Source organism: Centruroides vittatus, unplaced genomic scaffold, assembly GCF_030686945.1.
Source record: "Centruroides vittatus isolate TY-2023 unplaced genomic scaffold, ASM3068694v2 scaffold_1167, whole genome shotgun sequence".
Lineage (NCBI taxonomy): Eukaryota > Metazoa > Arthropoda > Arachnida > Scorpiones > Buthidae > Centruroides > Centruroides vittatus.
In genome coordinates this window covers 1,756,263-1,780,148 of record NW_027122671.1, presented here as the reverse complement: position 1 = coordinate 1,780,148, position 23,886 = coordinate 1,756,263, and the positions used below count along the sequence as shown (strand labels likewise).

The 23,886-nt window shown below is 28.8% G+C and overlaps 2 protein-coding genes across 4 annotated transcripts in view; both read left to right on the top strand.

Annotated features, from left to right (window-relative positions):
- The window catches only part of LOC136986688 (pericentriolar material 1 protein-like), a 67,178-nt gene that overhangs the window by 28,113 nt on the left and 15,179 nt on the right, over positions 1 to 23,886 (top strand). For all 3 annotated transcript variants that reach the window (XM_067284267.1, XM_067284266.1, XM_067284265.1), the window contains 6 exons: positions 4,935 to 5,033; positions 9,825 to 9,890; positions 12,748 to 12,835; positions 12,919 to 13,217; positions 18,528 to 18,690; positions 19,873 to 19,972. In XM_067284267.1, the coding sequence (XP_067140368.1) occupies positions 4,935 to 5,033; positions 9,825 to 9,890; positions 12,748 to 12,835; positions 12,919 to 13,217; positions 18,528 to 18,690; positions 19,873 to 19,972 (815 nt within the window). The remainder of the gene's footprint in view (positions 1 to 4,934; positions 5,034 to 9,824; positions 9,891 to 12,747; positions 12,836 to 12,918; positions 13,218 to 18,527; positions 18,691 to 19,872; positions 19,973 to 23,886) is intronic.
- On the top strand, positions 1,750 to 4,037 carry LOC136986659 (jerky protein homolog-like). The gene is made up of 2 exons (XM_067284239.1): positions 1,750 to 2,502; positions 3,328 to 4,037. Exons 1-2 carry the CDS (start codon positions 1,915 to 1,917, stop codon positions 4,015 to 4,017), a joined length of 1,278 nt encoding a protein of 425 aa, XP_067140340.1. The 5' UTR covers positions 1,750 to 1,914; the 3' UTR covers positions 4,018 to 4,037.

Genomic DNA, 23,886 nt, shown 5'->3' with positions numbered 1-23,886 from the left:
AAAGTCTTTCTTTATTTTAACAAGTAATTTTTTTAAATTTATGTAATCATGAAACTTAATTAGCAAATTTTATATTTTATTTAATGCAAATATTAAGAATCAGTTTGTTAAATAAGTGATCATATTTTCCACATTCAATATTTTATCAAATGATGATGAAAATATACATTCAAATGCTTATATCAACTTGACACTTCATTCATCATCAAATCCTGTAAGATATTCTAAAACTTTGATTGAAATTGGTTTGTTGTTACAAATGACTTTGCTAGATATCTGTTTTAATGTTAATTTAGAAAATATTTCATTAATTTGTCAATTTCTGTTATACTATAATTAGTATGTAAAATTTATAAACTGCTGCCAATCATAATTGAATGTAATGAAAAATATTTAGCAATTTATCAATGAAAGTTTTTTAAATGAGGCACAATCTTTTTGTTTATAATTTTTAAAAAATAAAAATATAATTATTAAAATTTCTTTTCTTATATTTTATTAATTAATAATGTATTACTCAAAAGTTTTATAAAATTTTAAAAATTTGGTTTTTTCAATTTGCACAGATTGCTATTTTAGCAGATTTGAAGTAATAAAATAACAAATGCATTTATCCTGAAGAAAACAGAACCTTTAGAAACTTGGCATGACATCTAATTACACTTTAATATATAATTCTATTACTTTAACATATGTAACTTTTATTTTTCAAAATATATAATATTTTCAATAAACATTTTTAAAAATTTTGTTTAAGTCTTTCTGCTCTCTGTGTATAAGAGTTTTTTTCCATGTTTATCAGGGATTCAGCCACGTTTGCAATGGAGGTAATTGAGTGATGATGACAGGGCTTGACTTATCAGGGTCTTCCATCTATGAAAATTTGAGATGGAGACAAACTTGGATCGTTCAGAGCAGCATACTATAGTTTTCATCATTCCAGATATCAAATGATCATTACTTTTATGCCCGACTTTCTTGTACTGATGTAAATTTAAGGCTATGAGAACATGCAATGCAATGTTTAAATTTTCCTGATTATTTAGTGTTTGGCTGCCAGATTTTTAAAACTACAAATTGAGAAATTTTAATGAAATCAGATATTTTAAAAATTAAGTCAGAACAATTATACACAAAGAAATTAAATGCACAGTATTTTGGTGTAATTTTATCATAATGTATATTCTTAAAATTTTTAATATTTGAATATCAACAATTTTATATCTTTTCTTACAATCTTAATTGTTACCTACAAAATGTTGTCATATTATCATGTACTAAATAAATAAAGCATGCTTTTCAGAGTAGTTCACAACATAATTATAATGTTGCAAAGTTATAAGTGAACATGGTAAAGAACATGATACTATTTTGTCTTCTAATATACAGTAGAGCGTCGATAAGTGGAACGTCGGTAAGTGGAATGGCCGGAAAGTGGAACGATTTTCAGTCGGCAAATTTAAATTCTTGCTAGTGCTGTGGCGCTGCAATCTTTGGCTATGTTTTGGGCTACTCCAATACTTTTTTGTTGGCGTGTGTTTTAGCTGGCAGCACTGGCATTTTTGTGTAGTGTTTTTTGGAAGACTCTGTTTCGGGACGTGTGTCGTGGTTAATCGAAATCCGTTTTCGTCGGGGGACGTTAATTTTGGATCTGTGAATTTTTTATTTGTAACAGATCATTCTGTAGTTGTTAAAGAGTTCGAAATGGCAACTAAACGTAAAATCGTTTTTCTCAGTGTTTCTGATAAACTTAAAATAATAGAGCAGTTGAAGTGTGGTAGTAGTGGAGAAACCTTAGCTCGGGAATATGGAGTTGGAAAGGCCACAATATCGAGGATTAAAAAGAACAGTGATGCCATTAAAAAATTTGCTAGTGTATTTGACAGTGAAGGCGGAAGCTTGCACAGAAAAACGATGAGAATGGCAGAAAACCAAGATTTAGACATTGCAGTTTACATGTGGTTCATGCAGGTACGTAGCCAAGGACAACCAATAAGTGGCCCTTTGATTTGCAAAAAAGCTCTTGAAATGAACAAGAAACTAGGGGGTAACGCTGATTTTAAAGCGACTACCGGCTGGCTTAAGTGTTTCAAATCTAGGCATGGAATTAGGGAATTGGACATCCATGGTGAAAAACTATCGGCTGATACTGAATCAGCTGAATGTTTGAAAGAGTCTTTTAAGAACATGATTGATAAGGAGGACTACCAAAAAACCAATGTCTACAATGCAGACGAAACTGGTTTGTATTGGAAAAAAATGCCAACAAAAACCCTAGTTTCTAAGAATGAAATGTCAGCACCTGGTTTTAAGGCAAGCAAATCACGCATCACTGTTATGGTATGCGGAAATGTTACCGGATCGCACAGGCTACCTTTGCTAATCATCGGAAAATCTAAAAATCCTTGGTGCTTTAAAGGAATAAAAAAATTGCCAGTGACCTACAAAAATCAGAAGAATGCATGGATGGATACAACCATTTTTATAGAATGGTACAACACAGTATTTATCCCTGAAGTCAAAAAGCATCATCTTAAAACTGGAAATTCTGAAATGTGTTGTTGTTAACTCCTTGGGACTCCGGCGAATTAAATACTTTTTAATTTTAATGTAGTTAAACATAAAAACGAAAAAAAATTATAGAAATGTGTTAATTTTGAAGAAAAAGCTTCAAAGTATAATTTCCTTTGTCTCGCCTTAGCGCGAAACTTTGACACTGATGTGTCATTGTTTACACAGCTGGATGACCTTGAGAACAGCTGGTGTCGTCTTTCGCGGGACATTCTCATGAAACTCTCGGGAGGAGAAGGGTAAAAAGTAGGGTGAATACTAGATGGCGGTATATTTCTAAATATTTTTTTAAAATTACGATTTTAATTGAAATTTCCGACCCCCCCGACTTAATTAAACGTATATATAATAAAATCTATTAATTAAAAAAATTAAAAAACTATTGGATGCTGTTTTTGACATCAGAAAATAGCTTTAAATAACTTTACCGAAGTAAAATCGACGCACTAGAACTTTAGAAAGATGAATAAAGTTTTATAAAAAAATCCCATAAAAAAACCATTAAGCGTTAATTGCGTGTCATTAAAGGTTAATTAAACTCGCAATAAAATTTTTTCGCGCGGGTAAAAATTTTTCAAAAAATTTGGAGACTTAGAAAACATCCGAAAAATCAAAAAAAAAAAAAAATTTTTTAGGGGTCCTAAAGGACCCCATTTTTTGTAACGCTATACAACTTGCCCGAGATATCTCGGGCTAAGGGCTGAACGCGTTAATTGATAATGCCCCAAGTCATCCCTCAAACATTTCTCTTGAAAGAGAAAACGAAAGTTTAAAGTTGTTTACTTGCCTCCCAACGTTACTTCAATTCTCCAACCAATGGACCAAGGGGTCATTGAAAGCTTCAAACGATATTACAGGAAGGCATTGCTGCGTATGGTAATAATCGGGGAAGAATGTGAGAAACCAATTCAGCAAGTGTACGCTGAAATAAACTTAAAGGATGCTATGTACATGGCAGCAGAAGCTTGGGCTACTGTCAAGCAAACTACACTAGCAACAGCTTGGAATAAGCTCCTACCATCAGATGAGTCTATCGCTGCACCTGAAGAGCCACCAAACAGCCAATTTGTATCACAACTGTTTGACCTGATTAAAGAATGCCCTGGATTTGAAGAATGCGACAAGGAAAACATTCAAGACTGGCTCAAGTGTGATGTCAATAACCCTGGCTCTCAAATATTGTCGGACGATGAAATTATTGCCAGTGTCATCGACAACCAAGACTCTTGCAATGATGAGGAAGAGCCTAATAACGCTGACCATGCTGAAAAAGGACCATCCAGTGAGGAAGCTTTTCATTGCCTTGAGACGGCTCTGAAATGGTTAGAACAGCAAGAAGAATGTGATGCTATCCAATTGCTGTCTTTAAGACGTGTGCGTGATTTTGCGGCAAAAAAGCGACTCTCAGCTGTAAAGCAAAAGACAATTTTGGACTTTTTTTCTTAAACTGTAGGCCTACTTTAAGGCATGTAACTCATTTCTGCATTCGAACGTTTTTAATATTAGATTAAATTCCAAAATATTACAGTATTATTATTATTTTCAATATATTTTGTTTGTACAAAATACAGAAATAATTTTTAACGATACGATAGCCTCGATTATTATTATAAAAATTTTCGTTAGGCTTAAAATCGATGAAAATTCAACACGAAGCGACACGCAACGGAGAAAAATTCAACAGGAAGCGATACGCAATGGAGAAAAATTTGAACATCGGACAGGTTAATGTATTTTTTCGTACAAAGTTGGAAACTGGAACAAATCATTAACTGGAAGGACCCCAGTCCCCAATTGGTTCCACTTATCGATGCTCTACTGTAAATCAAACTTCTATTAGTCTTCAAAACATCATGATTTGACATTCTTAGTTATCCAGTAGCAGTGTAGTTTAGTTCATTTCTTTTAATCTTTTTATTATTTTGAAATTTTTCTAAAGCCATTACATTTTTGTATAAATAGATTAGTCCATATGTATTAATTTAATATGAATAATAAAAAAAAAGATGCATTTATAAATATTATTCAAAATTAAAATTTTTATAAATTTTAAATTAGAATAATAATAATAATGTTTCTAACACACGATGCAGTGTAATCCAGAGACCACTTGGCTTCTTTTCATCTTTATTTTAGTTGAAACGAATCAACTGAAATAAAGATGAAAAGAAGCCAAGTGGTCGCTGGATTACACTGTATCGTGTGTTAGAAACAACAATAGAAATACAACACGGTTTCAAGTTATAAAAAAAAAAAAAAATAGAATAATATTACATAATACATTTTCTTAAAACAAGGATATTTATTTCTGTTTCTAAATATTATTAAAAGTATATATTCACAAATAAAATTTTATTATTTAGACAACAAATGAAGAAGCATCAGCATCTTCAAATAGTGCAGAAGGAATATATATGGCTTCTAACAATGATGTTGAATCAAACTCTAAAGAACAAAATGGAGTAAGTATTAATCTGTCTTTTTTTTCCATAAAAATTTGTATTCTTATTTATTTTCAATTATAGTATAAAAAGTCGTGCGACATTAGATTTCCTATGCCCCTCATTAACATAAAATCCTGATTAAAATACATAAAATATTATAACGTAACAATATAAAATATATAGTTATGTTATAACATACAGTGAAAACTGCTTAGGCCAGTGGTTCTCAATCTGTGGTCTGCAGAACAGGGGTGCTCTGCGAAGCCACTTCAAGTGTTCTGCAAAAAATAAATATACAATTAAAAATTGTTGCAAAAGAAAAATCAATACAATGTAAAATAATTTTTATATGGGAATGTAATTAGCAAACACTGAATGTCGTCATCTACTAGACCGAGTGCGCTTGATTTCAAAAAGGTTTGCCACTCCTACTTTAAAGCTGATATATTGTAACTGCTCCACAGAAAAAGTGTCAAAGTTTAGTGTTCTGCAGAAAACAATATGAAAGTTTAGTGTTCCCCAACTTCAAAAAAATTGAGAACCACTGGCTTAGGTGACCACCTGCATTCGACGGGTATCTGTCGAAATAAACAAAATTTCTGGCATGGAATAGTTTATACATAGTCTTCGTATGAGTTACATGTATTAAACGATCTGTGTAATGCAACCGTGGGCATCGATTTTTGGTTTGAAACAACATACAACAACTGTAATAAGCGACCACTTTTGCGAATATATCTGGTCTAAACTATTGTTCAAACCCACCTTGGGCACTTCTCCCACCCTTGAAATTAGATGCAGGTGTTAATGAATTAGTCTAGCAACAAAGGAAATTCATTTCAGTTTGTTCAAAATTGTCCGAAAAATGAAAGAGATGCGAATTGTTGTCATTAGAAGATCGTGTTAAAATTATCACAGAAATTAAAAATGGTTTATCACAATGGCAATTAGCAGCAAAGTTTAACTGTGGGAAAACAAAATTTACTCACCATAGACCTACAGTATTTTCCTTAGGGGCATAAAATATTGTACACAATATAATTAATCGGCTGATCTCATCGTTTGATAAAATTTTTTTATTTATTCATCTATTTTTTTGAAACTCATATACAGTACATGTGCAATAAATAGTTTCTGTATCACTTACCTTATTTCCATGATATTTTTAGAAAAATAATATCCAAGTAATTTTCGTATGCAAAATATTCAAAAAACAATAAATGCATTGATGCAAAAATCAGTTTTATGGGCAACCTTCCTTTTTCAATTCTGCAATTGTCCAATGACATTGTGGAAAGTAATGAAATCGTACTATGAGAAAAAATAATAAAATTGTTTTATTATTAACTGGCAGACCCAGCCACGTGTTGCTGTGGCTCAAAATGTATCTATTATAAACGTATAACACTTCCCCATGGGGGATTTCGAAAAATCCCTTGTTAATGTACATTCTCTTGACGTACCCTATTAAAACGCAATCAAAAACGCTAAAAACTGCATCTAAAATAGTATAAAAAAAGCCGAATTCTTCATAATAAGCCTTAATCCTGTCCCTCTCCCCCCGGTTGGGGGGGGAATTTTGACATGTATATTATATAAAAACACATGTGTATTCGAATGCAACGTTGTGTCAAAATTTCAAAGGAATAAGTAGGAACAAACGAACATTACATTTTTATTTATATAGATAAATAGAAGATGATCTGCTTTAGTTCATCCAAATAATGCTTCACAGAAAAGCAAACTTAGGTCGTTTTACTTGCGGAGTTAGCACCATCTGTTGGACATAAAAGCCTTAATTTTGTCTCTCTTTTCCCGGGTGATTTTGACATCTATATTATGTAAAAACATGCCTGTATTCGAATGCAACGTTGTGTGAAAATTTCAAAGGAATCGGTGAAGAACTTTTGGAGATTAGCTATTAGGAACAAAAGAACATTAAAAACCCATTTTTATTTATATAGATTAATAATTTTTCTTATTATACTTAAGTACATATCAAATATTTAAAAAATATACAGTATTTTTAAAGTTAAAATAAGATTAAACTAACCAAAACCAAAACCAAAGTGATGGAGAGATAAGACGCGCTTGTATATTGATGATGTAATACATGTAACTGAGGAGCAAATGAAAAGAATCAAGTTGAATTAATTAAGTTGGAAAAAAGAGTGTGTGCATTATAATCAAGAAATGCGAGTATTGTATTAATCTTTGAGATATTGGTATTAAATCTGTCTTATAAAATCATGACGACTTCTGTAAATCTAGTTATCCGATAAGAATAAAATACAATACCAATATAGCTCTTTTGTTGAAAAAATTTGCTTATTTTTGCTCACCTTGAGTTTTGCTTAGTAGAAATGGCTTAAAATATGTATGAAAATGGTATTACAGCACCACCTGTCTAAAAGACCACTTTTTGAAAGAACCGTGGGTGATCGCCATAGACAGGTTTTACTGTATATTGCATTTTCATCATATACACATTCACATACTCAGTAGAATCTGCTTACTGTAATCATTTTGGAAATTGACTATATTGATGATGATAACTAATTGATAACATTAAGCAGAGTAAATACAATTATAATTAGTAATAATCTGGTTTTATTGACTGCCATTAAAGATATACATTTTTAATTGTTTTAATATAACATGAAGGTTCATTAATTATAATTAATGTTATTAATAGTTAATAATTATTAACAATCATGTCTGAAACATACTACCAGAATTATGTTACTTATACTATTAGATGACTGATAACAATATTGGTGATTACAAGAAGTGAATTTTACTGTCTATGCATTTTTTTCATTATGTTATTTTACAATTCAAACCAGAAATTATCAACTGTGTTAACCTGTCAGCTGCGCACTCGATAATCCGAAACAACACCGCTGTTGCGTACAGGTTTTGTGGTTTTTAAAGTGGTTTTTCAATTTGCGATATCTCGCTTAAAAATTATAGTAGATATAATCTGTTTTCAGTTTTCTATCACGTACATATTACACTTTATGATTGTTAACTTCAAAATATTATGTATGTTTAAAAAAATTAATAAAATTTAAGATTTTAAAATATTTAAAAAATCGTTTTTTCACAAATTTTCCATTAATTTGTTACATACGTTACTTAGACATGTATATTTTCTGTCAAATAAAAAAAACTGCAGCTTTCTAAATCAATGTAGAGAAATAATACGGCCTATAGATTATAACGCCGATCGGCGTGGGGGGGTGGTGGCCTTTCTAAATCTAGGTCAATACACTTTTATTACTGATGATGTGTATTTGATTCTATTTATATGTTATTTAATTTATTGTACTAATAGTAGACTATAATAAGTGATTATTACTTTATTATATTAACGACTATACATGTATATCTTATGTATTACGGAAGTACCACCATAACCGGAAGTACTTTGGAAAGATTTATGGCTGAATGGCTTAAAAAACAAGCTTATTTGTTAAATAGGATAAATATACATAAAAATTTATTAAATTCATGCTAAAAGTAGATAAGAATAACGATTTATAATTGTTTGTTTATGTTTGTAGCTGACAATGTAGCTCGAAGTTGGTATAACTTTTTCCAAGAAAGTTCCCACCCCACAAACCCAAGTCAATGCTTATTGGTCAAAGGATAGTCATTTAGCTATAATATACCAATTAGAACTTAACGGGCATGCTAACTAGGATTTTATTGTCAAATGAACAAAAGAAAGGTCTCCCATAGACTTAACATGGAATGGAGAAGTTTTGTGCCTAAATTTAAAAATACGGGGTGGTAACAAATATCTTATTCGTTGAAACAGACTTAGTCTATGTAGATAAAAGCCAATCAGTGCTTAAATCGCCACCAACTAGTTAATTACGAAAGAAAATTGACAGTTACTCCAACTGGAGTACTCCGCAACAGTTTAACGAAAACCGGTTACTCCAATAGCAGTACTCCGCAAACAACTGGTTAAAACATATATCTGTGACATAGATACTTTAGAACAAAAATGAACAACTGATTAGCAAACTTAATTTTAGTAAATTTTTAATGTTTTTGTAACAGATGAACAAAGTAATCATTAAAGGATTACATTTAATATTTTATTGGATTGTATTTTTGCTTTTAGAGATAATTTCTGGTCCTATATAGCAATCATGAACCTTTCCATTTTTCCAAAGAGGCATTCATGAGTCATCCAACAGTTTGATGCAGTTCTGTCAATGTGATTTAGGAAGGAAACCTTTTACAGTAAAAGTTTCAGATAATTTTACTTTTACTTCTTCTGTGATGGGTAGTTTGTCATCACTTCATTTAGTCTTAAATTCCCTATATTTGTTTCCTTATATCAACCATCTTCAAATTTCAATTAACAATGAATATTTTTCTCTCATTCAATTTTTTTTTTTTTTATAGTATCTTAATGTTTCAATGAAAATACAATTTAAAGTAATGAATTATTATGCATAGAATAATAATTTTTGTTAAAATGTTAAAGAGCATACTATGCAATTGATTTTTGTTAATATTTGTAGTGAATTATGAATGATTATAATTGTGTTTATAGATTATTTCAATAACTGGGATTAATAATAAAATATTATTGTAATATATTTAGCATATTTCAATAAAAAAAAGTATGATATGTGTTTAAGAATATTTTTAATTTTTATCATTTTGAGTAATTATAATGCTGGTCTTGAATAATAAAAATTGAATTTCATGGACACTTTCAGAAGTATATTTTCTTATAAATCAAGAGTAGTTTTATTAAATTTTATGATCTTTTATAATTTTCTACAGGAATTAGAAGAAACAATTGAACATGGTCAAAGATTAATGAGAAAAATGATCGAATCACAAGAAAAAGTATGTTTTATCAAAAATTTAAATTATTAAATTAAGTATGTTTAATTAAGAATTAATATTAATAAAAATCTTATTCAGATCAATAATGAAAAGTATATTATTATAAACTTATCATTATTGTACTTGAATTTCATTCTAATAAATAAAAATATATTATTTTAAATTCATTGTTCATATATTTGGTTTTACTCAAACATGATATTTGGTTTTAATTACGCAAGCAGGTCAGTGTCAGTCTCAGTGGGGATTAACAGCAGATTTTTTTATAGCATATAGTAAAAATACTAATCTTGTCTCTAGTTAATTATGGACAATTATTTCAAAAGGTACTTTCTAAAACAGAAAATCTCAAAGGAAGAAATTTCTTGGGGAAAACCCCAGAAGCTTCAGTTAAAATTAAGAACTTTGAAAAGAAAAATCAAGTTATCAAAAAAGAGAAGTAGGGATTTGAATTGTGTTTGCTAACTCTGGACAGTTGTAACTGAGGAGTTGTAGAGATGACTTTCAAATGAGAATCAACTGAATAAGACTGTACAGGAAAAATTTCACACATCTGTTATTTGTTCATTAACAGAAAATTTTTGATAATGAATAAATAGCAGGGATAAGAATTTTTTTCTTGTATAATATCCCAAATATTAGTGTTGCTGTGACATATTTAACTCAAAAAAATTAGCTTACATTTAAAGAAATTTTTCATTTGACATTCATACATTTTTGAAGCTTTTTTGATTTCATGGTATTATGTAGCCCAAAATCAGTTTATAATGAATGAATGAATGGAAGATTCCAAATCTTAAACTTTTTAAATGTTTAAAAATTATAACAGACAATATAAATATAAATGATAAATTTAGTAAAAGAAAGAAATCAAAATCATATAGAAGAAAAATTGTTAAACTTGATTTTCTTTTTTCTTATTCAGATAGACAAAAGGAAAGTTCTTCTTACAATATAAATGCAATAAGAAACTCAACTTCAAACAACTTTAAACTGCCAGTTATCATTCTTTGTTAAGAAGTTTGATGAAAGTTTACTTTTCTAACTAATGGATATCATTTAAATTTAATTTTAATAAAGTTTTAAATTAAAAGTAATGTTCCAAATAAAAAAGTCGATGTCCTATTCTAGTTTTGGAAAGTTTTTAACCTTTTGATTGAATATTTTTTTCATGTTTTTAAGGAAACTTTAAATTTGACTTATAAGTAACCCACAAAAAATGGTTGTGATTGTATTCTAGAACAACAGTGGGCAGCCCACAGGCCAGCTACGGCTTGTGAGATCTTTGGAAGAATTATAAATAAATATTTTTCGATGTAATTCGTCTAGTTTAAATTTAATATTAATCTCTTAAGCATTGTTCCCGAATATTTTCATGTCTGCATCGGAACATTTTTGATACTAGATGTCGCTATGCATTATAATTTTTATATTAAAATGAACTTTTAAAATATAACGTTTTTGTTTTTATGTTTTTCAATATATTTATTTTGTTTGTGCAACATAAAAAATAATTTTTAATGACACAATAAACACGATTATTATTTATAAAAAAAAATTTAAAAATTCGTTAGGCTTAACCTCGACGAAAAACTCAACAAGGTGTCGCAGGTAAGGCCCTTACCTGCGACACCTTGTTGAATCTACCCTCTCTTTGAGATCTATTTGTGCAGACTAAAAAATTACAGGTCACAAGAAGGTGTCAATTAACTACTACGGCCCGTGGAAAGAACGTAAAATTCATTTTGGCCCATGTTATAAAAAAGGTTGCCCACCCTTGTTCTAGAACATGGAAGTAAATAAAAAAGGGGTGACTATTTTGTCAGACTTTGCCTTTGTTATTTTTTTAATTAATATAAAACAAAACTGCCATCCTGTGAATTTTTGAAAACTTTTAAAGTTTCTTTTCAAGTTCTTTGATTTGTATCTGTGAGAGAATTATTGTTATTAATGTGCATCTGCTCATTCATAACAATAATTTGTCTGAAAATTTGGCTGAAATTTTTTTTGTCAGTGCTAGTCACAGTCATTGTGCACAGTGCACAATTTTAATAGTGGCTTGCCCCTGTACATCATACTTTTCCTATTAACAATGGACTCATACCAGTCATCTATCTGACTCCAGCAGAAAATTTTTTAATTGAAATAACATGACTTCTGGTTCCAACTTTTATCTATCTTACCCATTCTTGAGATTAAGTAAGGACATAGAGTCAGACAAATGTCAGTGGGAATTTATAGGTGTAGCACATGCCCATACTAACGCATGGCATTGTATTCTGTTTTTTCACAATGTTTAGGCAGATGCTCTAACACCTTTCATTTTTAAATCTGTTCCATTCTCAACAGATACTGATATGATTTGATATTTTTTTTTTTTTGAACATTCAAATTTTTATTTTAAATTGGTGTTCCATCAAAGAAAGGGCAATGTTCATCTGAAGCAGGACTCTGGAAGACATTCATGAAGTGCATTTTTCCAACACTGGACATTAGGTTTTGGGTGAGAATTGTTCAACACCCAGTGTGTTCTCTATAACCTTAATAAGTTTTGTTATATTACATTCATCTGATTGCTACATAAAATTATACAAATAATATACAAAATTTATTAATGTAAAAGAATTTTGAAATAATAAATTTTGTTTAAAAATTAAAATAATAAAATTAATATTTCAGAAATATTAATTTCAGTGTTGATGACAATATCATATGAAATTTTCATTTTTTATTTGTTCAAACTAATAGTGTGATACATGAATGTATTTTTATTTATTTCATTACATTTTTAAAACTTTACAAATATTTAATAAATATTCAACAAGTTTTATTTAACTCAAATAAACTTATTTTATAGATGGAAAGTTTAAAAAAGCAACAAGCAGAACTTCTGAGTATGCAAAAACATGCTGAAGATAAATTAGCAGAAGCAAAGTCATTTCATGGTAATAAATTCATCATTTTGTTACTTGTTAATATTGTTGTTTATATTAATAATAAATTAAATTTTACTATTCCAAACCTTTAGCCACTTTAATGAAAAAAGAAGCTGTTGCAAAAAACCAGTTAGGGAGATATAACTATCCATTAGAATGGAAAAATAAAGAAAGTGATCAGTCATCAAACAATAATGAAGATAGAACTAATGAAAATTCAGATATACAATCATTATGGCCATTGAGAAGAAATTCAGCAGAAAATTCAGTGAGTGATGGAAATCAAGTTGTAAATTGGTCAGGAGATATGCCACAAACCGGACTTGAAGTAACTTTTGAAAATTTAAAACAGCGCCTAGAACATTTAAAAGATCTTGCTTATAATAAAACGGTAATTTTAAACATTTTTCACTTTCTGCTTTTATCTCGTTTATATGTATAATGTTGCTTAATCATTTCATGGAGCTAGATTAAAATAAATTTATTGATTATACTTTCATTAGGCTTAATGAAGAACTAATGACTTTCTTCCTTTATTAAATTATACAAAATTCATGACATTTTATTATACTATATATATTTCAGAAAATTTTGATATTAAAGTTTTCATTAGAATTAATGTAAAATTTTTTAAACTTATGTTGTTATAACATTATATAAATATAACTGATTCTGAATTGATTTTAACTTATGATTTTGAGCTTATGAACTTTATCATTATATTAGGAGATGAAAACACTCAAAGAATGAAATGTATTATAATATTTTTGCTGACAGAATTTTAATTTGTAATACATAATCATTTAAGAAATATACATATAAATGCAGATATCTTTATAACCTACGAAATTAAAAAATTATGAAGAAATTCAACTGATTGTGTGTGAAATTTTAAATTTATTTATACATTCTATATGGAAAATAAATTAATCCTCTAGGATATGAATATCTTAGATTAAAGTTTCAAACAGATATATTGCTACATTTTTGTTTAATGCTATTCCTTTTCTCTTCCAGCAATAATTATTTTTAAAATTTTATATAAATAGAAATGTTTCTGTAAAATGTTTTGAAATATTATATAAATTATTTTTTAAATAATAATTTAAATATATCTTATTAAAAGAAATTATGTATTCTTTAATTGTTGGCTTGTCACCTGTGAACTTTTTAAACTGTTTTGCATGTTTTTGCAGAGGCATAGCCTCTAATAAAAGGTTGTCTCTGCAATGGCTGACTGTTGTTCCTGGTGATTCTACATGGCAAAAATGAAGACATTTTAGTCTTTTCTATGTATTTTTTAAAAATTTATATAATACTTTATATTATAAATCAATGCAAATTAAAATATAATAATTTTTATTTATATATTAAAATCTATCAATATGCATATACCATACTTTTATCATTAATTTATTTTCAATTCAATCTCAACAACTTTGATAACTAAAGATGCATTTTTGCACATAATTTTCTAATTATATATAGTTTTGTCCATTCTCGTTTAAATTTCATAAAAATGTGAGTTCAGATTTAAAGTTGTGAATCTCTGTAGTGTTCACTAAAACTGGAATTACTTAGTATACTTTGATAGCCTGATTCAATTATCAGTTTCTGTATCTTTGATAATATAAAAACATTTTAAAATAGAGTATATGTTACACTCATATGTTAAGTGCGATTTTATCAACACCCATATGTTAGATACATAATTTATATGATATTGTTTATGCAGAAATTTAGATCCAAATATGTCATTCTGACTGGATAATACGAGTCTTCAACATTTTGGTTCTGTCTTTATATGCAGAATATGTTAGTAGTCTTCTATTGTTTCATCTGTTTTCAAAGATGGGAAAAATTTTTTAGATATAAACAACATATAAATTATAAGGAAAATATATAATCCATTGTAAACAGGTTACCTAATAAATGTAACATTTATATACAAAAATCAACACCTTGGTCTTCGTTTCTATGAGAAAGTTTAATTTTAAACCTTGTTTAAAATTAAACTTTCTCAGCGAAGATAAGGTGTTAGATTTTGTTTATATAATTTTTGCTGGGCACGTTTTATTTAATGTAACATTTATATACAAAAACAAATTTGGTGTTTGTTTTTATGCATATCAAGTAAAATATAATATAGTAAAACCTCTAAATCTCAGATTTAAAGTGAGTTTTACATATGGCAGTATATGAAAAATGGAAAAATTTCTATTTAGGTGCAAAGTACAAAGTATAGAAAAATGAGTGCAATTCTGTGATATAAAAAAGTCTGTGGTATTTATTTGAATTATTAGGTTGTGAGAACAGTAATAAGAGATTGTAATAATATACCTAAATTCATGATATTTATTTAAATCACAAAGTTACTTTTATATGCTGCAATGAATTTATTCAAAAATCAATTTCACATAATACATATAAATTATCAATGAGAAAATTTAGATAGTATGCAAATAGCTCTTTATTAATTAATATAAAGGACTTCACAAGTTCATAAAGAACTGAAGATAAAATTCAAGATGCATGTCATGAATGAATAATGTTGCTTTAAATAGAAATATGAATTATGAGAAAATCAGTATTTAGAATCAATAGAAATTAAAAAACAAAACATTAAAATAAACTTTAGCAACCACAATTTTCCTTTTCTACTAAGTTTGTGACAAAAAAAACAACTAACATTTCTGCCAGGGAAAAAAATAACTTCTAAGCTGCTCAGCACTGCTACTGGAAAGCTTGATTTAACAAACTTTCTGTTAAATTGCCAACCTTATCCAGCTGTATTAAAGCCACTCTACCAGGCATTGTGTCAAAGATTTGTTGAACTTAATAAACTTATATTAGTGGCACCTTTTCAGTTGATTAGTTTGACTTCAGAAGGGTAATACTAGTTGAGATGCATGAAATTTGATGAAATGCTAGTTGAGATATTGATATGTATGAAATTTTGTTTGACTTTAAGACTAGAAAAATATGTTATATAATATAGGGTGTTTGCCAAGACAGAATTTAGTTTGACTTAAGGAAGGATTCAAGAGAGAAGGATTCAGATTAGAGGTTTTACTGTACTGTAATTTTAAAAGGAGAAACTTAACAAATAGAGAGAAATGAGATCATTTCTGAATGTTTTCATCCAATATGGTTCTGTTGTTGCATTTTTTAATCTGTTGAAAGAAATTCTACTGATAGACAATCACAAATAAAATGTACAGTTTTAAGTAACATTTCAAATTCTAGATGTAGACTATTACATAGTTAAAACTATGAGATAAAATATAATAGATAATAGAAAAAAGTTTGAAATGTCTACAGGAGAAATGTTTAAATATATCAGACTAGCTTGTTACAATTAGCATTGCCCAGATTTATAAGTGAGAAATTTAAAATAATAGCAAATAACTTTACTTTCATAGCAAAACAAAGATATTTTTTACAGTATAACTTTGAAATGTAATGTTTTTCTGGCATTTATAAATTATATTGTCAGTGTTAATTACTTTTCATTTACATACTTTAAGTTGTAAGAAAAGAATCACTTTTAATATAGTTTTTCGTGTAGCAAAATTCATGTTTCATCTTTTTATTTTTTGGTACTTCAAGTGTATATCTGTACACACCTGAAACTTAAAATGTAATTTAATAGTTAAAAGTTGCTAAATATCGAATGGATATGAAAAAATAGGTAATTTTATGTGATTATCACTGTTCCTAAACTGACATAAGCAGAAATTGAATTATTGGTGTGGAAAACTAAATATTTGTACAGTGACTAAATATTTGACCATGTTTGTAAGTATTTGACCAATATTTGTAACTAAATATTTGACCATGGAACACATGCATTGAGTCAAAAGTGTTACAGCATAACACTTTTGACTCAATGCATTTGTTCCATGTATCCTTTGAATGTGTTCATAAGGTTATAAAGATAATGGAGAGGTTCAGCATCATTCAAAATCTTTGTGCATTGTTGCTGGCTAGAACAGTAATATCTTGAGATGACACCATCATCTGGTGTGAAGTCTCTACTAATCCTCAAGCTTCCACTCATGTTATCTGGGAGAGCTCTGGCATTAAAACATCTTTGTTAACTGTCTATCATTGATTCATTGAGGTTAGGTTTAAAGAATGCATTACACATAGTTTCATTTATTTTGAAAATGAACATTTTGAAGATGCTAGCATTTACAAGGGAGCATTTAAACAAACCTCCTGAGTTTTGGAGTATAGTTTGTCACTCCAAAATCACTTAAGTTTGATCTTGCAGGCTCAAGATGGCACCAAACTGTGTGGTGAAAGAACACCTCCTACAAACCTGCAAACTCTGTTGAGACTGTGAAGCATTGCCAAGTCGTGATGGTATGGGAATGTTTCTCATGTTGTGGGCTTGACCAGCTGGCAGAAATCACTGTTGCATAGATGCAAAAATATACAAGCATTATTAGTTTTTGTTCTTCAGTGGAAGATATGGGTGTTGACAATGATTGTTTCAACAAGACAACATGAGCATTCATCCAAGCTTGGAAAGCATTTTTTCCAAGAGGCTTCTAAGAGGTTTGAAATGATAACCTGACTACTCCAAAGAACAGATTTAAATTTTATTGAACATCTTTGGGACGAGCTGGACCAAAGAATCCTTAAATTGAAGAAAAAATGCCTGCAAATCTGTCAAAGGTCTTATTCATATTATTTGATGAATGGAGGAAGATGAATGTTTAGGTTCTCAAAAAACTGGTGGATTTGATGCCATGGCATTTACAAGCTTCTCTTAGAAGCCAAAGATGTCCCAATCTGGTATTAATCTCTTGATTTTTCAATGTAGGTGGAATAATTCTGGTATTATTCAGAACGACTATTTTGGGAATAATTGGGATACATCAAAAAACCATTTATTTAAATAAAGCAAAAAAGTGTAAACTTAACAAAGGTCACATAAAGCATATGGGACTTACATAGATTCATAATTTAATCCAATTTTTAACTAAGTTTAGTTTCTGCATACAAACATGCATTTTTCTCCATTTTTCTCCATTTTGCATTCCAACTACTTATTTCTGATTGCCACTGTAAAAATAAAATTAGAATAAGAGATAATTAAGATAATTCAGTTGGTTGTGATTTTAAAGCTGTAGAATGATTTTTTTCTTTGTAGTAGAATTACTGACTTAAAAGAAATTTTGGTTGTATACAAAAATGTGAATGAAATAAATGTTGTTTGTTTATAGTAACCAAAATAGAACCAAATTTAAAATGTACAAAATAAAATTTATAAAGTTAATTTGTTACATGGATGACTTCACAAGCTAGAGAGATTTTTCACAGTGTAAGTTTTGCATAAGTTGTTTTCACTAGAAATAGCATAAGCCCAATGATTAAATGTGGTGATAAAATTTCCAATCTTACAAAAGTACTGTATTAATAAAAAAAAATCCTGCATGAATGCAAAACTGATCTAATAATAAGTCATTATTTTCTTATTCAAGAGTATTGTATTATAATATCTTAAATTGTAATTCCTCTTCATTTTTGTAATTAAAGTACAACATATTTTGTTTATATTAAATCATTCTCCCTATCTGGAGAAAATTTAAATAAATAAAAACAAATACTCTTATACAAAATTTCTTTATAACAAAAACTTTGCATAATTTTCCAAAAATTAATGTTTTCAAGAATTTTTTTGTTTTTATAGGCTGAAGAGACAAATGAAAGGATTCCAGAAATAAAAGATTCTAAATCAGAATTACATCGTAAAAAATTAGAAAATAAGTTGAAAGAAATTCAAGCAAAAAAGAAACATATGGATAAGATGTTAGTGGAATTATCTGCACTTGAACAGGCATCTATTAATGTCAGTAAGTTAAATTATTATAAACACTTGTAATATATATTATTATTTTGTTCTTGATTATATGTAATAATTATATGCTGAAAGATACAATTACTTCTGCCAGTGTTGCATTTTTTTTTCAAAGAATTGATCCAATTCATCATCTAATGCCTTAAACAAACAAGAAACTTTTTAATGACTTCAGGTAATGTCTTGAAGGTCATCATGTAACTTCTGCTGTGCAAGTCAATATTGTTATTCAGTTATCAGTATAAAAGTTTAGTTTATCATTTAAATTTACAAATAACTTTCTACTTCATTCTAAAACAATATATTCTGACAGATGTTTTACATTCTTCTAATCATAGGAAAATTTTATTTAATTTACTTCTAGAATGGCATAAGAATAAAATTTATTTTAATACTTTTAGGGATTTATAGTTTTCATCAAAGTGAAAACCTTGAAAATCTGGATTATAGTTTTTATTAAAGTTAAACTAAATTAAATAATTTAATTATTATTAGTCTTTCCATTTAATATATTCTGCTATGGTAAATTGTTTTCAACAGTTGTGAATTGAAAGGTAGTGTTCACTTAGTGTATAAACAATGGTTAACACTGATATTTAGTAAATAAGATTTGTAATATTTCAGTCTAATAATCTCTATACAGAAATTCTTTCCAATTTTCAAATTATGATGTGCAAATAGAGTGAATTAAGATACCAATTAAGAGCAATATCTATTAGGAAAATTTTTTCAAATTCTCATATTTATTTTATTAGAAAATAATTAGTAAATAACTGCTTTTTGTTTAAATGACTTTTATCCTGAGAATGCTGGATATAATAAGTATGCTGAGTCATTGCATAGATTTGCTTCGGCCCAGCAAACATGAAAGGTTGCTGCTGACTATTTTTATAGAATCTGACAAATTCTAGCATACAAACAAGGTATATCAAACCTTCTTGCATTATAGATTCTTGGTTTGCTGGATTAAAAGATTTCTGCTATAAATTGCATTATTTGTTCAATATGTTTGTTTTTGTTTTACTTAATAATTTTTTCAAAATAACATAGCTGTAACATACAGAAATATGTACAATTTTATATTATATATATATAAAATTATAAAATTAATATATTTTTAAGTATATGGCATAATAGTATTCTGTTTAAATTTTTATATTTCTGTTTTTAAAACTAGAAAACAGTCAATCAAATTCTACACAATTTGTAACAGCAGATAGCACTATACAAGAAGCTCAACATTTATTAGATACAATAGATGCCAGGGAAAAAGTAAAGTAAGTAATTTTTTTTCTGTTCTGATGTGTTAATAGAAAGTTTCCAAAATATAAAATTTTATTTACTTGTAGTCTATAAATTTTAAATAAAAATTCTGCTTTATGTAAATTACTTTTATTCCGAGTGATTTCAAAATTCAAATATATTGTAAAGCTGAGATTTTCCAATAAAGGATTGAAAACACTTCTAGCAAAATACAGTAGACCCCCCTATAATACAGGTTCATATAACATGGCGAAAAAATTGCGATCGTATTTGTATAACACACTAAAAGAGACTCGTATAACATGGTAAAACGTCATCGCCGACTCGTGTCGTGACATGATTGGTCGAATCTGGACCAATAGCGGATATTGTACAAACTGTTGAGTTTAAACAAGCACTGGACCTACTAAAAAGCATTTATTATTCAACAGCCATAAAAATTATATTTCTATTAATGATGTCTCCAAAGTTAAGTTATTTTTCTGCAAAAAATTCGCTGATTAGAGAAACACGTGCCTGCCGTTTGATGAGCCACTCTGCGACAAAAACAAGCTTAAGCAATGGCATTGTCGAACGGTGCACATTCAGTAAGTAATCCTACAATTTTTTGTTTATAGCATAGTTTATATGGATTATTTCAAAAAATTATACGTGATTTGGAAATGTTGAGTCAAATTAGTCTAGAATTGGTTAATTTTATGGAAGAAAACCTTTCAAATAGTTGTAGCCCCTAAACTGCACACGTGCCGGGCTGTGATTGGCTCATGTATTTAAGTGACTCGTACAACACGGAACATACCTACCGTGTTATAGGGGGGGTCTACTGTACAAGCATACCTCACAGAACAGTTCACTGTTCACTGGTAGAATACCTCATAGTTTTAATATCCAGACTTCATAAAATGTGTGTATTTCTCAATACTATGTTTTTGGCCAAAATTTGTATACAAAAATTTATAGTTGCATTTTAAAAACTCAATGCATAATTTTTAACAAAAAATTTGTAAGAAATAGTCTTGAGATACATTCCAAATACAATTGATAGAACATCAGATTACATAATGTTTTAAAAAGAGCTCCAGTAATTTAAGCATCTTTCATCCTAATGTGATAGTTTGCTATTTTATATAGAGGCATTTTACTGTGGTTTAGTTAAATTTTAGGATGTTGGTTGGGAATTTTGGATTGATGTAAAGCATAATTTTTTCCATTTTAAATAGGAAATAGGCTACCAGTTAGCATTTTCACATAGAACATCTGATTTTCAGAAATGGATTGCTGACATTAAGTCAGGAGTGATGTACTGTACTTAGAACAATTACTTTAAGTATAGTCAATTATTACAATTCTGTATTTTCATATAATGGCTTTCTATAATAGGAATTTTAATAGTTTAGTTAAAACTCAGAAATTATAACTTACATGTATTAGTTGTGCCCGTACAAATAATTGTGTGTCACATGTATGTAAAACAAAATATGGAATTGCAAAATTAAGTTTTTATTTGGGAAATTCTAAAAATAATTTGTCCATTTAGATTGGAATCTGTTAAATTGAGGGGGTCCTGTATCACCAATTTTTAGTTCAATAAATAAATAAATTTTTAAAAATGAAGTTCAGTCAGTTTTAGACCTCGTTTTCATTGATTCTGAAATATTTCCCTGATTAGATTATAAATGATAGACTGCTTTTCTTAGTGTCCTAAGTAGAAAAAGTAAACAAAAAAAACTTTCTTCTTCCAATGCACATGTCAACTGTCTTAACTAATCGTTCAGCATTGTCACAGCATACAAAGCATCAACTATAATAGAAAATAATTTGTGTTGGAGTGAGAATTGTTGGTGTTGCCCAACAATTCTCACTCCAATGCCCAATGTCTGCATTGTCAATGACAACATTGACATCATAACATTGTGGGTGAACATCTCTGGTTATTGTGTGTCCTGTGTTTTTCTGCTTTGGCTCATGTAATTTTGGTGAAGATGGAAGCAGTATGCTTTATATTAAATGATGTAATATAATTGTTAATAATAATAAACAACACTTTTAGCCCACGACTATAAATTGGATAGAGTTAGATAACCTAAATAAATAGGACTTAACAATTGGAGGACTTATCACACCAAGACCAACAGAAAGGACTAGATCTTTAATAAAAAGTCACAGGTGTACAGTCACATCACTTAGTAAAATATATTGTAACATGGCAATTGACTTCACACAGTCTCATGGACCAGGTGTATGTGTTTTTGTTTAAAGCTTAGAAACCAATTATATCAATAATAGTAAGTTATTTGTTTGTTTTCCTCCTGTTATGTTTTTAATATAATTAAACAATATTTATTATTAATAGTTGAACCGTCTACCAGAATTTGGAAAAAATGTGGGAGAAAATAAGGCATTTACTGGTCCCAAATAATATCATATATATCATTGTCATTGTATTAAAATTTATGCTTGATTGTTATAGTTCTGTAGTATATGGGTGACATTAAATACTGTAAATACAGTGCACTGTATATATTAGATCAAGGGTGAGCAACCTTTTTTATAACATGGGCCAGAATAAATTTTACGTTTCTTCTGCAGGCCATAGTAGTTAATTGACTGCCTTCTTGTGATCTGTAATTTTTTTAGTCTGCAAATATGAAATAAATGAAAAAAGAAGTTAATTACTACATTTATTTCTCTTATCGTTTTCGAAAAATTACAAAGAATTGAAAAAATAACTATTAATTAGTTAGTTATTTTTCCAATTTAATAATCTATTAAAGTTCTCGCGGGCTGGATAGAAACGTTTCGCGGACTGTAGCTGGCCTGCAGGCCGGGGGTTGCCCACCGTTGTATTAGATAACACTTTGTATTGGTTAACTATTGGTGTTTAATTATTATGTTTGTGCCATGTGTTTGTAAGCTGATGAGGGGTCCTGTACCTGAAATACATACTTACCTAAATTTGAATATGATTATTAAAGACTAACTTTTTTATTAAAGATCTAGTCTTTCTTTCTGTCGGCCTTGGTGTGATAAGCCTTCCAATTGTAAAGTCCTATTTATTTAGGTTATCTAACTCTATCCAAAATATAATTGTTGTTGAATTTATGGGACTACAACATGCTTTGTATTATATATTAATCAAACTCATTAATTTTGAAATAACTATCCTCATTTCTGGAACTACAAATACACTTCATGTAAAAAATGTGAACTTTGCATAAATTGATTTGCCTAAAATCTATTCAGAGAGGTACTCCTATACCAGCCAGCATTTTGATGTTAGCCTTGATCACATGATCTGAGCTAACATTAAATAAGATTTTTATGAGGCTTATCAAGAAATGTCTTCCAACTCCGAGACTGTTTGTTTGTTTGATATTATTTGTGTTTTATATATTTCATGTACAGGTCAGTTTTGTGTAGATTTGATGGTGATGGTATTGTCTGCTGGAGTTATGGCTTTATGTAATTGAGCTATTTCTTGTATTTTGTAAAAGTATTCTTGCAATGTCTGTGTTTGTTTGTAGTGAAGATTTATTATATCTGTGACATTTGTGACCTCATTTCTGTATGAAGAGTCTGTCATTCTATGGAGGATTTAGGACTGTATTTATTTTGTTAATGTTGTTTTCATTTGGATTGTTCTAGCTTATTTGTGTGTTTAACAACAAATAAATATCAGTATTGTGACTATATATTGTGTTTATTGTGTTAAATGTGTGTTTTGCATTGAACTGTGTTATTAGTATTGAGTTTAATCTGTTGCATTAATTTTCTATTCTCTTTGTTTCTTTATTTGTTGTTGTCTTTATCTTTTATTTGTTTTATTTATCTTTGTTTGTTCTGTAAGCTTGACCTACTAAAATCAAATTTTTTAAAAAGATAAAAAGTTACTAAATACACAAAGTTAATTAACTTTAGAAAGAGTTGT